At 42.3% G+C, this 13,286-nt stretch overlaps 1 protein-coding gene across 2 annotated transcripts in view; it reads left to right on the forward strand.

The window, feature by feature from the left end:
- LOC108719749 (neural-cadherin) overlaps positions 1-13,286 on the forward strand; it is a 61,752-nt gene continuing 48,466 nt past the window's right edge. For both annotated transcript variants that reach the window (XM_041567944.1, XM_041567945.1), the window contains exons 1-3: positions 1-755; positions 11,207-11,401; positions 12,458-12,683. In XM_041567944.1, coding sequence (XP_041423878.1) covers positions 143-755; positions 11,207-11,401; positions 12,458-12,683 — 1,034 coding nt within the window. In that variant the 5' untranslated portion in view covers positions 1-142. The remainder of the gene's footprint in view (positions 756-11,206; positions 11,402-12,457; positions 12,684-13,286) is intronic.

Genomic DNA, 13,286 nt, shown 5'->3' on the forward strand with positions numbered 1-13,286 from the left:
GGAGGAGGGGTCACACACATGACAGTAGGGGTCGCACACAGATTGGTGCATCAGTAGAAGTTGCACCAGAGTGTGCTGGTGAGTTGTGGGTGCAGGTAAGGGTGCAGGTAAGGGTGCAGGGGTGGCTGCTGCTAGAGGGAACATGGAGTATCCCTGCCTCCTGGCTGGTGCCTATCTTGTGATCCTCGCGGCAGCAGCGTGTCAGGCGCAGATATTAGCGCCGGGAAGTTATCGTATCGCAGTCGATTCCAAGAGCAGAGAACTTGTCAGAAGGGGAGAGCCACTCACCTCGGGGCAGCAGGGGGTTTCTGGGGGTAAATCGGCCAATATCGTGCCCTTTCCCAGTGTCACTTCTTCCCTGTTTACCCCCACGTTGCCAATAGTTACCCGGCCAGTGGTAAATTCTGCTGAATTCCACAAAGTTACCGCTATAAGACCTGGGGCTAATCCAGTCCCATCCCTGCCAGTTGCCACTTCCAGTTTGCCCCTTTCCCCCCTGTCCCGCCGCTCTGGCCGTTCCCTGATTCCCTCCGCGGTCTCCTGCTCCTACACTGTGCGGGTACCCGCGGTCGGTGCCCTTGGAGAGAGCCTGTTCATTGTGCCGGATAAGAGATACCGGGGAAAGTGGTTTGAGATCAGCTGGCCCCCCGACCCCCCGGTGCGGATAGAGAGCGGCTCGGGGCGCCTGTACCTGACCCACCGGCTGCAGGGAGGACAGACTGAGGTGCAGGTGAAAGTGCACGACCTGGAGAAAGGTAAGACACATACCATTCTGTCCAAATCCCACCCTATATCCCTCTATATACATCTATATCCCTCTATATACATCTATATCCCTCTATATAACTGTATATACATCTATATACATCAATATACATCAATATACATCAATATTCATCTATATCCCTCTATATACATCTATATCCATCTATATCCCTCTATATACGGCTATATACCTCTATATACCTCTATATCCCTCTATATGCATCTATATCCCTCTATATACATCTATATCCCTCTATATGCATCTATATCCCTCTATATACATCTATATCCCTCTATATACATCTATATACATATATTTACATCTATATACCTCTTTATACATCTATATACATCTATATACATCTATATCCATCTATATACCTCTATATACCTCTATATACATCTACTGTATATGCATCTCTGCTGTGGTTATTGTCCAACTAGAACCCCTATATTTGTCACTTTTACTTTCTAACTGTCAGGCTTTGGGGATATATATAAATAATAGATAATAACAATCCTACTGGAGCACTTCTATAAAGGACATATGCACATATTCACTAGTTTCTCTCATGATTTTTATGCTGTATTTTTATTTCTAAATTACACTGAAAATAATTCACCCTACCATATAAAATTTAATTCCTGAACTAGCAAGTGTATTTTTTTTGGTTGTAATATTGGTGTGTAGGTGCATCTCAGGTCATTTTGCCTGGTCATGTGATTTCAGAAAGAGTCAGCACTTTAGGATGGAACTGCTTTCTGGCAGGCTGTTGTTTCTCCTACTCAATGTAACTGAATGTGTCTCAGTGGGACCTGGATTTTACTATTGAGTGTTGTTCTTAGATCTACCAGGGAGCTGTTATCTTGTGTTAGGGAGCTGTTATCTGGTTACCTTCCCATTGTTCTTTTGTTTGGCTGCTGGGGGGGGAAAGGGAGGCGGTGATATCACTCCAACTTGCAGTACAGCAGTAAGGACATAGACACACGCTCAGATTTGAGGAGAATAGTCGCCCAGCGACAAATCTCCTCTTCTTCAGGGCGACTAATCTCCCTTCGAAGTGCCTCCCACTGGCTAGAATGTAAATCTTGGGGATGGCAATCGGATCGTTTTCTGAAGTCGCCCGAATTTGCCTGACGAGGAATCTGCGGGTGATTTCGGAAAACAAAGCGCTCCGATTGCCATCCCGCTGGCGATTTTCATTCTAGCCGGTGGGAAGGCAGTTCGGGGAGAAGAGGATATTAGTCGCTGGGCAACTAATCTCCCCAAATCTGACCGTGTGTCTCTGCGCTAAAGAGTGACTGAAGTTTATCAGAACACAAGTCACATGACTGTGGGCAGCAGGGAAACTGACAATATGTCTAGACCCATGTCAGATTTCAAAATTAAATATTTTAATATGCGAGGGAAATAATTAGGTGTGAAGCATTTTACATGTCCAGAATTGCACTGGGGTCCGGTCACGGGTTCACCCCAAAACTTTTGTGCCTCACCCAAAAACATTTCCTCCACTCTTCCCTCACTTTATTTATTCCCCTAATCTCTTCTCTCTACACACTCACATTTGTCCTTCCCCCGATCTCTTTTTTCTCATACAGAAATGGTGTACAGCTACGGTGTAGGCATGCACAGTCAAATGTTTGGGTGATGTGTTGGGCCACTCACTCCTGGGGCTACCTGTACTTTGGCTGTTATTCTGAGGAGCCACTTCAATTTGCTACATAAATTGATACTAGGGATGAACTGGATCCACAATTTTAGGATTTGGCTGAATCCCAAATCCTTTGTAAATGATTCGGCCGAATACCAAACTGAATCCGAATCCTAATTTGCATATATAAATGAAGAAAATGAGTGGGAAAGAGAACTGTGTGCACAGTTAAAAATGTTTGACTTCCTTTGGATTTGGTTCAGCCAGGCATTGGATTGGCCGAATCCTGCTGGAAAAGACATAATCTTGTCTGAATCCTGGATTCAGTGCATCCTTAGTTGATACATTCCTCAGCAGCAGCATCTCTGGAGTATTAGCAACTATTGTATCAATTCTAACAGTTGCCTGTAATGAAACCCAGAGATTCTGCTCAGCAGAGACAAACATAAGAAATGTATCAACTAAATGTATCAATTTAGAAAAGTTAAAGAGTCGGCAACCCCCCTCCCAGATCAGCTTTAGGGTGGTGGCACACGTGAAGATTCAGCAAATCTGAAAAAATAATTCACTTTTGAATATTACAACGATCATTATAGTAAAGGTTAACACCTGCTCTGGACTTTCACCTGCTCATTAAATATTTTGTCAAAAAAAAACTGTTCCGATTTGGAGATTTTATTACATACACAGCGAATATTTGCAAACTTTGCGAGGAAGTTATGGAGGTCTGCAGAGGGGTCTGTGAAGGTTTTTTTGCGCTAATAACACATATTACATTCCCCAGTAGCGTCTTAGCAAAGCCAATTATCACCATTTTGTAGCCGTGACAAGTAGCTGCTACTAGGAGCTCTGTGTGGCTTCACCCTTAAACTTCAATATTAGAAACAAATTGAAAATAGAAATTAATTAAAAAGTCTACTTCTGGTAAACTATCTGTGAGCGCCATCGGCGGGGACGCCCGCCGCACCTTCCTTCTTCCTAGCCGCGCCAGCTCCTCTATAGGGCGCGCGTGCGGCACGCCTCCTTCCATTTAAAGGCGCGAAATTCAAACAGTATTTAAGCCCATTCTGTCCACAGCACCTTGCCCGTGATAGAACTTGTTTCTAGTGGTTCCTGAGCCTTGTGCATCCGATCTGTTCCGTATCTTGTCTGTTTGATTACCCGTGTTTGACCCAGCCTGTTCCTCACTATTCTGCATTCTGTATCCTGACCCTGTCTGCCTACGACAACTCTTCCTGCTTAACCCCTTGATTGACAACCCGGTTTGACCCTAGCCCGCCTGACGATTCTTGATATCTGCCTGCCTCGACCCAGCCTGTCTGACGATTCTCTTGCTTGCTCCATTTGTACTGTGACCTTCGGCCCAAAAGACTCTGCTAAACAGCCGTGCCCCTTCGCCAGCCAGAACATCTCGCCTTACACCTCTCGTTAAGTCCAGGTGGCACCCAAGTAAGCTGAGGGCTCCTCCCGAAGCCCAACGGTGGTCACACTACTGGTGAAGCCGAGACCAGGGTGCTTGGCACTTGTTCTGGTGTTGGGTGCCAGTCGTGACACTATCTGAAAGCAATTGAACTGAAAAAAGTGTTGGAAGATGAACAAGCCCTTTAATACAGACTGAGCCTATTATTATTTTATTTATGGATCTGACTACCAAGTAAATGGTTAGGAGTGTGGATAAGACTAGCTGGTCATCAAGCCACATTAGGGAGTATGAATATGATTAAGTGTATAAGGATTATGAGGCTGTTTTAAAGGGGATTGTTGACTATTTTTGTGTATGATTTAGAGAGTGATATTCTGAGACAATTTGCAATTGGTTTTCATTTTTTATTATTTGTGGTTTTTGAGTTATTTAGCTTTTTATTCAACATCTATCCAGTTTGCAATTTCAGCAATCTGGTTTCTAGGGTCCAAATTACCCTAGCAACCATGTGTTGATTTGAATAAAAGGCCTTACGGAGCATTTGTTTTTTAGATGGGGTCAGTGACCCCCATTTGAAAGCTGGAAAGAGTTAAATCAAAAACTATATAAAAAATAAAGACCAATTGGAAATTTGCTTAGAATTAGCCATTTTTATAACATAGTAAAAGTTAATGTAAAGGTGAACCACCCCTTCAAGAGCCAGTCTAGTCTGTGAACTATTTTCTAGAGAAGACTACTTAGTGACTACCTAGTGCCGCATTTTATGGAAGTTGAAATTAATGAGGCCATGTTTAATGGCCTGAGCAGACCCAAGAGTTTCTGACCAAAAATGAGTTAACTCTGCCTTTCCTGAAGGTGTCTTGTTCTGAAAGGGAGGGGAGGTGGAGGTTTTAATTCTATCAGGGCTTCCTTTTCAAGATGAGCAATAAAAAGTAGCAATAACAATACAACTGTAGCCTTTACAGAGCATTTGTTTTTTAGATGGAGTCAGATGGGGGTCAGTGAAGAAGAGTCAGTAGAAGAAGGCAAATAATTCAAAAACTATGAACAGGTAATGAAGACCAAATTAAAAGTTGCTTAGAATTGGCCAATCTATAACATACTAATAGTTAACTTAAAGCTGGACCAGCACTTTAAAGGAGAAGGAAAGGCTAAAATTAAGTAAGCTTTATCAGAAAGGTCTATATAAATACTCCAGTAAATCCTCAAAGTCTGAGTCCTCTATCCTCTGAAACACATTGCTTTCCTTCTATTGTGTACACATGGGCTTCTGTATCAGACTTCCTTCTTTCAGCATAAACCTCCAGGGCTTGGGCTTGAGCATGCTCAGTTTGCTCCTCTCTCCCTGCTGTAATCTGAGCCCAGAACTATGAGTGAGCAGGAGAGAGCTATGAGAGAGGCAGGACGTGATGTCAAATAAAACTAATATGACAGCTGCTATCCTAAACAAACAGAGAGCTTCTAGAGCTGTTTACTCAGGTATGGTAAAGCATTCTGCAGAATAAATATAGTGTTATAACTTGCACTATTGCGTCTAATCTATTGGCAGTAAACTGCTTTGGTAGCTTTCCTTCTCCTTTAAGGCAATGGTAGGGAATATGGCTATGACTAGCAAGTAGCAGTAGGGAATATGGGTATAATTATTAAGGAAAGAATAGGGTATAGTGTGGGTATAACTAGCAAGCCGATGGTAGGAAGTATATGACAAGGGCATCATTGGTGGGAAGTATGGATAATAAATACATAATAATATGACCAGCAAGCACCAATGTAAGAAGTATAGATATTGTATATAGATGTATGAAGTATGCAGCTGACTAACAAACCAGTGTTGTAGAGTAGGGACACAGGGTCAGTTGCTTAATGCTTATATATGGATCCATCATGATACTCCAGTGTTAAGGTGGCCATAGACGATCTTTCCTGGATAAGATCTTTCCAAGAAAGATAGTTCATTTGAATACACATGTAGAGCTGAATCGTCAGACATACAGGTAGAAACAATGGAATTCTACCTGTATCTGATGATTCAGCACTAACAATGGCCAATGTTCGGCTGCCTTCAAAGGCACCTGATCAAAATTTTCTGTCCAGCCCAATCGACGAGCCGAACGATATCCAAGTCTTCTGCCATACATACACTGAATATCGTACGTATGTTTCATATGATATTATGGGTCCGTCTATGGCCACCTTTAGAACTGTAAAACATCTAAATGTATTTTGAAAATTGTCTTTGCCTCCTTAATTGGAAGGAACCCCTGTCCCAATGTAGAGAGAATGACATAGATTCTGGCAGAACTGTGAGGTGGAGCAGATGCTATTAAACCCTCAATAGGCCAATGCTAAAGTTTGTGCCCAACTAACCACAGATGTAAGAAACATGTCTTTCAACCACTCACATGTGCGTTAAGGTGGCCATAGACTCAAAGATCCGCTCGTTTGGCGACATCGCCAAACGAGCGGATCTTTCCCCAATATGCCACTAACGGCATGGCTATATCGGGGGTAATTCGAACGTTCGGTCGTATGGCCGAACGATCGAATTACGATGCGCCATGGGGCCTCCGACGGGTCGGTCGGTTAAAAATCAAACCTTCCCGATCGATATCGTTGCCAGATATCGATCGGGATGACCCGTCGGAAGCCCCCATACACGGGCAGATAAACTGTCAAATCGGTCCAAATGACCAATATCGGCAGCTTTATCTGCCCGTGTATGGCCACCTTTACTTTTATGTCTTCACAGTGAGTTTGTGGAATGCACTGCCTGGTGATGCTGATTCAGTTAATGACTATAAGAATGGTTTGGATGATTTTTTGGACAGACATAATATTAAAGGCTATTGTGATACTAAACTCTATAGTTAGTATAGATATGGGTATATAGAATTTATGTGAAAGTAGGGAGGGGTGTGTGTATGGATGCTGGGTTTTCATTTGGAGGGGTTGAACTTGATGGACTTTGTCTTTTTTCAACCCAATTTAACTATGTAACTATAACTATGTAACTATGTCCTGCTTTTGCTTTGCTCTCTCTGCTAAGGCTCTGCTCCGGCACTGCTCAATGGACATCTAGATGTAATGACAATGTATTGATGGTAACTCTGCCCCAGGGTCAGTCTATCACAGTACAATGCTTCTCAAGGTTACAGCTCATTCAAAATTTGTGAAATCAGGACATCAGGATCCTAGTGAGCAACCATCTCACATAGCTTAAAGGGGACCTGTCACCCACACATAAAAAAAAGTCCTTTTTAAATTAAACATGAAACCCAAATCCTGGTTTGGTTGATTTCATTAATTTTCATAGTGTAAGTGAAGTTTATTTTTCTTGACTATCAAAAAATATGATTTGGAATTGTTTCTTAAGGCGACAGGTCCCCTTTAAGGATGAATTGTAGTTTTGCCTAAAAGTTATAGTACAGTTTGGTGCAGAAAGAGCAGTTTACAGCAGTTGTTATAAAACCTACAGGCAGTAATAATTTTTAGGGCTGGGATTTCCTCCTTGGTTTTATTTCTGTGTTTTTTATGTGTTCTTACAGTTTTGCTAATGAAGGTGAATTGCCATTTAAGCTGTGAGTCTCAGTTCTCCCAAGAGACCTGGTTATCTTAAATTGTTACAGTTGTTTCTTTGCTTATTTTAAATTGTTACAAAAGTATCCAAGCGCAGCCGCTCAGTGTTCTGGGCTCTCTGCCAAAAATGCTCTTATTTTAATTAAGTTTCAGAAACTTTGTAACTTTTTCTGGCATCAGTGCAGGAGATCAAAGAGAAACTTGGGACATTTCAGTAAGAAACCTGGGACTGCGGGCTGACCTGTCAATATCAGGACTGTCCTGCAGAAAACGGGAGATTTGGTAAGTACTCTTCTCTAGAAAATAGTTCACAGCCTAGACTGGCTCTTAAGAGATGACATTCCCTTCTATTGGTGGCTGCTTTGAAAGGTACATTCTCGCTAGTCAGTTGGTTAATGCTTAAACTGGTGTTTAAGGCCTAGACCATTGGGCACTGGTACTGGAAGTAGAGTCCTGCAGCAGCTCGGGTACCAGCAGGTTACCCTCAAAAACTTGCGGTACCCTGCGGGTTGCGGGTAGAAGTTCCTGGTGCGGTTATAAATGCCGGTCGGCGGTTCTGTGGGTTTGCAGGTCGGGCCACGGGTCTTCTCAATAGCGATTTTTACTCTTTTTTTCTGATCACATCTACTTCCGATGATGTCACTTCCGGTTTACAAAGCCAGCACTTCCTGATTCTTGATGGTCAGCGGGTCGCAAGTCCGGGTTGCGGGTCGGATAGCGGGTCCAAACGGGCAAAAATGCGGGATGCGGGTCCGGGTTGCAGATTGCAGGTTGCGGGGACGGGTTCCAAAAAGTGGGCCCGCACAGGATTCTAACTGGAAGTCACTATTGAGGGTAATCTCTAAGTTTCCATACAGGGATATCTCCCCACCCATTAGAACAGTAATAAAGTCCTTCCAGGCAACACTCAAAATTGCACAAAACAACCTGTCTGGTCCAAATGAATCCATATATAGGAGAGTAACAGCACATGATAAGAAATGACACAGCGTATGAGTATGCACAGGGAGTGTAAACAATTTAATGTAAATCAAATTTCCAACTCCCAGCTAAAATGTTGTTCAGATACCTGCAGCTAAAACATCCATACTGGTCCCACTGAATCACCTCTGGAACTTTACTTCCACCAAGCTGACTTGGCAAAATGTGAACCCATGTGTATACTACACTAATGCAGTCAAATAATTGAAAAAGTTTGGCAGCCGTGTTGTGTGGATATACTAGAACTAGAGGAGACATTGTGGACAGATGCTCTAGCCTTAGTATCTGAGCTATATCTCCTAGAGATAGATACATACAATGTAGGACAGGTATGTTTGGGGCTCACCACACTTAGACGCAATCAAACCCAATGCCAACCTGCCTTCGCTCCCCACATGCCGTCTGCTCATGTTTGACCTTCTCCTTGCCGTGATCAGGAGTGGGGGTTGCCCACAGTATTTGGAAAGCAGTAGGTTTAGGTCAGCGGAGCTAACAAGGGCTGGAGCACACCGGGTTTTTTCCTGGTGTCCCACTGGCCCAGTCTGACCTTGGATGCTTACAGACCATATTATGGTATATCTCAACCCACAAAGACTAGCCAGGATATATCCTGGGGTCTCTGACCAGTGTCCCAAGTGCCTCAATGCTGTGGGCAGCTTCTTCCATGTCTTCTGAGAATGTCCAATGAAACAGGGATTCTGGTGAGATGCTGAACTGAGCTTATATGGCCTTAATTCTTACCAATGTATTGTCACCCAACCTTTGTCCCCATGGGTATTATGGAAACATTATTGCCAAGGCCCTCTGCAAAACTATGGTATTTACTGCTATTTTACTATGAAAAGTAGTGATATTGTTACACTGGCCCCCTAGGCTGAACTTTTGGAAGAAGCTCATAAATGACTCCATACCTTAACAGAAACTTGTGTACCAAGCCGGTGGATGCCCCACTAAATTTGAGTTCATTTGGGTAACATGGCTGTAGGTAAATATTGACCTAATTGAGTACCAGATACTCGAATGGAATACCTAGCTGGTGGTGCAGTCTTTATGCAGTGCTCCTAACTTTTTCTCTCCAGCTCACCTTCCTTTACTTGTTCTTCTTTTCCCCCATTTCTTTCCTTAATAATAATAATAATAATAATTAATAATAATACAAATGCTAAATAAAATCTTTAAAAAAAGGTAATGGGTTGTGCAGGAACTTTAATACAAGCAGCAGATCCCCAGCATTCAAGTCCCTCCAATAACCAAGGACATTCAATACAAAATATTAAAATATAAAGAAAGATCATCTTGGCTTCCAATGTATGAGCAAAACTGATAATAAGCCAAGATAGATTTCTAGACCCAACTGAAGATGAGTTTAAAGCAATGCCTTCCCAAATATTAAAGTTTGAAGCAGAAGTAATTGCAACTAATAAAATGGGCTAGTGACTTTCAATCAAAGTGTCATGGTCCTTCCAACATCAATGGAGTTGAGGCTCAGAAATCACTATTGTTAGCAGAGGCACATGAGGAAGCTTTCAAAGTGCCTTTTGTCCATGTGAAGTACTGAAGCTTAATTTTAATTAGTCTTTCAATGATATCCTGGCCTGGAAATCCAATAAGCGGGGTGAGATAAAGCCTTGGTGGATATCAGAAAGAAAAGCCTGGCCTTGCTTTGGAGATCAAGTCAGATCCTAAATATCCCTCATGTTAAACTGATAAATCCTGAGACCCTCCATAACGCAGTGTGGCCCAGCTCTCTCCTGAAAGGGGCAGCAGTCACTTGGCAAGGGAGGGCAAATATCATATACAAAGGCTTCGGGACTTCTCAAGCTTTATAGGATTAGCAGGGATTTTGCATAAGGATTTTCCAGGTCGCTCTTCCATTATTAGTCCCTATTCACATTCAGACTTCCATATGTCAGTGGGATTTCTAACAATTGTATGTCCTGACATAGAGGCTGCATATTATGGTTACATCTGTCTAGTTTTCAGATACTACAGCTGATGTCATTGCAGTTAGATAATTCGATGCTTTGATCTGCGTTTCTATAGGTACTTTTATAAAAAAAATCAGCAATAAATCAAGCCCATTATTTGTGGTCTAGCATTTGTTCAAGGCCCCCTTTGGCTCATAGAAAGGGTTCAGATATATTAAAATAACTAGAGCTGCAAAGCTGCAGATGAAACATCCTTGGCTTATCCCAAAACTATTCAATAGCTCCTTGTATATCAAAGTACTCATTACCATCATCTCTGACAGACTTTCACACTGGGATCCCAACCATTGCTCCTGATGGGGCAGGCTGACAATTTGAGAACCTTTTCTCCAGATTCATCAAGTTATAGACACTTTGGGGGACCTTCCTGTTATCTTCTAGGAACAAACAGTAGTAATATCTCTGTGCTGATATTGAATGGAGCCCCCTCGAGCACACGCATGTATGTGTTGTGTTGCGTGTCTCTAGCATTCCGGATCTTTTTTATAATTTGGATCTTCAAATCTTAAGTCTACTATAAAATCATTACATAACATTAAATATCCCCAATAGGCTTGTTCTGCTTCCAATAATGATTAATTATATCTTTGTTTAGATTGTGTACAAGGAACTGTTATATTACTATAGAGAAAAAGAAAATCACTTTTAAAAATGAGGATTATTTGGATAAAATGGAGTCTATAATTTGAAGCTTTCAGATAACGAGTTTCCAGATAATGGATCCCATACCTGTAATATAGATTGCAACTTCAATTGTTTGATTTGTGACATTTTCTTAAACTCGTTTGATTGTTTTTAATTCCCTATTTTTTATTTTTCAGACAGCGACTGGTATTTATGCCATATAACAATTGTTGTTCCAAGAGAGGAGAGTTTAGAGTGGGCAATGTATCCATTTCCTTACTTGGCTTGTGTTGATGCTGAGGCACCAAAAGGCACACTTGTATACCAGCTGTTAGCTCATTACTACAATGATGAAAGTTCCAGTAGCGGAATATCTTACTACCTAATGGAAGGTAAGCAACCTCAGAGTACCAGGGAATGTGGTATAGTCATACAGTAGGGATATCAGGTATAGTACGGAGAGATGGTGCCTATAGTAACAGTGGGATAATAGTCTCTGGGAAGGGAGTGTGACTGTGGGATAGCAGGTATAGTAGGGAGAGATGGTGTCTATAGTAACAGTGGGATAATAGTCTCTGGGAAGGGAGTGTGACTGTGGGATAGCAGGTATAGTAGGGAGAGATGGTGTCTATAGTAACAGTGGATAATAGTCTCTGGGAAGGGAGTGTGACTGTGGGATAGCAGGTATAGTAGGGAGAGATGGTGCCTATAGTAACAGTGGATAATAGTCTCTGGGAAGGGAGTGTGACTGTGGGATAGCAGGTATAGTAGGGAGAGATGGTGTCTATAGTAACAGTGGGATAATAGTCTCTGGGAAGGGAGTGTGACTGTGGGATAACAGGTATAGTAGGGAGAGATGGTGTCTATAGTAACAGTGGGATAATAGTCTCTGGGAAGGGAGTGTGACTGTGGGATAGCAGGTATAGTAGGGAGAGATGGTGTCTATAGTAACAGTGGATAATAGTCTCTGGGAAGGGAGTGTGACTGTGGGATAGCAGGTATAGTAGGGAGAGATGGTGCCTATAGTAACAGTGGGATAATAGTCTCTGGGAAGGGTGTGACAGTGGGATAACAGGAATAGTAGGGAGAGATGGTGTCTATAGTAACAGTGGGATAATAGTCTCTGGGAAGGGAGTGTGACTGTGGGATAGCAGGTATAGTAGGGAGAGATGGTGCCTATAGTAACAGTGGATAATAGTCTCTGGGAAGGGAGTGTGACTGTGGGATTGCAGGTATAGTAGGGAGAGATGGTGCCTATAGTAACAGTGGGATAATAGTCTCTGGGAAGGGACTTTGACTGTGGGATAGTAGAGAGAGGTGGTGCCTATAGTAGCTCTATAGTAGTTATTTTTTTCTGGGTAGGTAGGCAGTTATTTTGTTCGCATTCGGAATGAGAAAAATAGCAGATATACTATCTTGTTTGCATCATGTATTTTGTATTTCTTTAGGTGCTGACCAGAGGTTTGAAGTTGATAAGGATACGGGGGTTATACGAACAACAGGTATAACTCTGACTTGGAATAAGGAACATGCCCTGACAGTACTGGCTACTGATAAGCATGGGAAGAAAAGTCCATATGCCTCTATCTCCATCCTGGTGGGATCTCGCCCCCCTCAATTTACTAACCTGACATACAGTCTTTTTGTTCCAGAAAGTATGTCCATGGGTGAAAAGTAAGTCCCTCCAAAAACCCCATAATGTTATTCCACAGACATTGTACTTATGCACAATCAGCATTTTATGTGTTTAGTTCTCTATGATGGTTCCTGCTGCTCCTTTGCCTGATTTTTTGCTCAGCTGGTTTCAGATAGCTGCACACCCAATAACATTGGACTAGACTCCTGCAGAGGCCCAGGGACCTGTGGGCACCCACAAAAATGAAGTTGGTGGAGTTAAGTGGGAAGGTTGCAAATTAGACTTATTTGTCTACACTGGTCCAACAATGATAATTACAATGTTTCTTCTGGTGTTTGCGAGATAGAGGATGAGGTTGAGGATAATGCAGGTACAAAAACATGGTTTGCAGGTCTCATGTATTTAAGGTTGGTGACAAGTGGGAGCTCTTTCTCTTACTCTTTTAATAAGCCCAAGTTTTTCCTTGGGTGGCAGTATGACTTTCTAGGTAGGAAGGTAGACATCACTCCCACCCATCATGGCTTCCCTTCCTTAGTGTTCAGACTCTTAAAATCTTCATATTTCAAGCTAAGCTCACCAAATACTGCTATGTTTGTTCAAGTAAATCATATACTGTATATAAACAATTCTTTTTGCACAAC

The sequence above is a fragment of the Xenopus laevis genome, chromosome 6S (genome assembly GCF_017654675.1).
Source record: "Xenopus laevis strain J_2021 chromosome 6S, Xenopus_laevis_v10.1, whole genome shotgun sequence".
Classification (NCBI taxonomy): Eukaryota; Metazoa; Chordata; class Amphibia; order Anura; family Pipidae; genus Xenopus; species Xenopus laevis.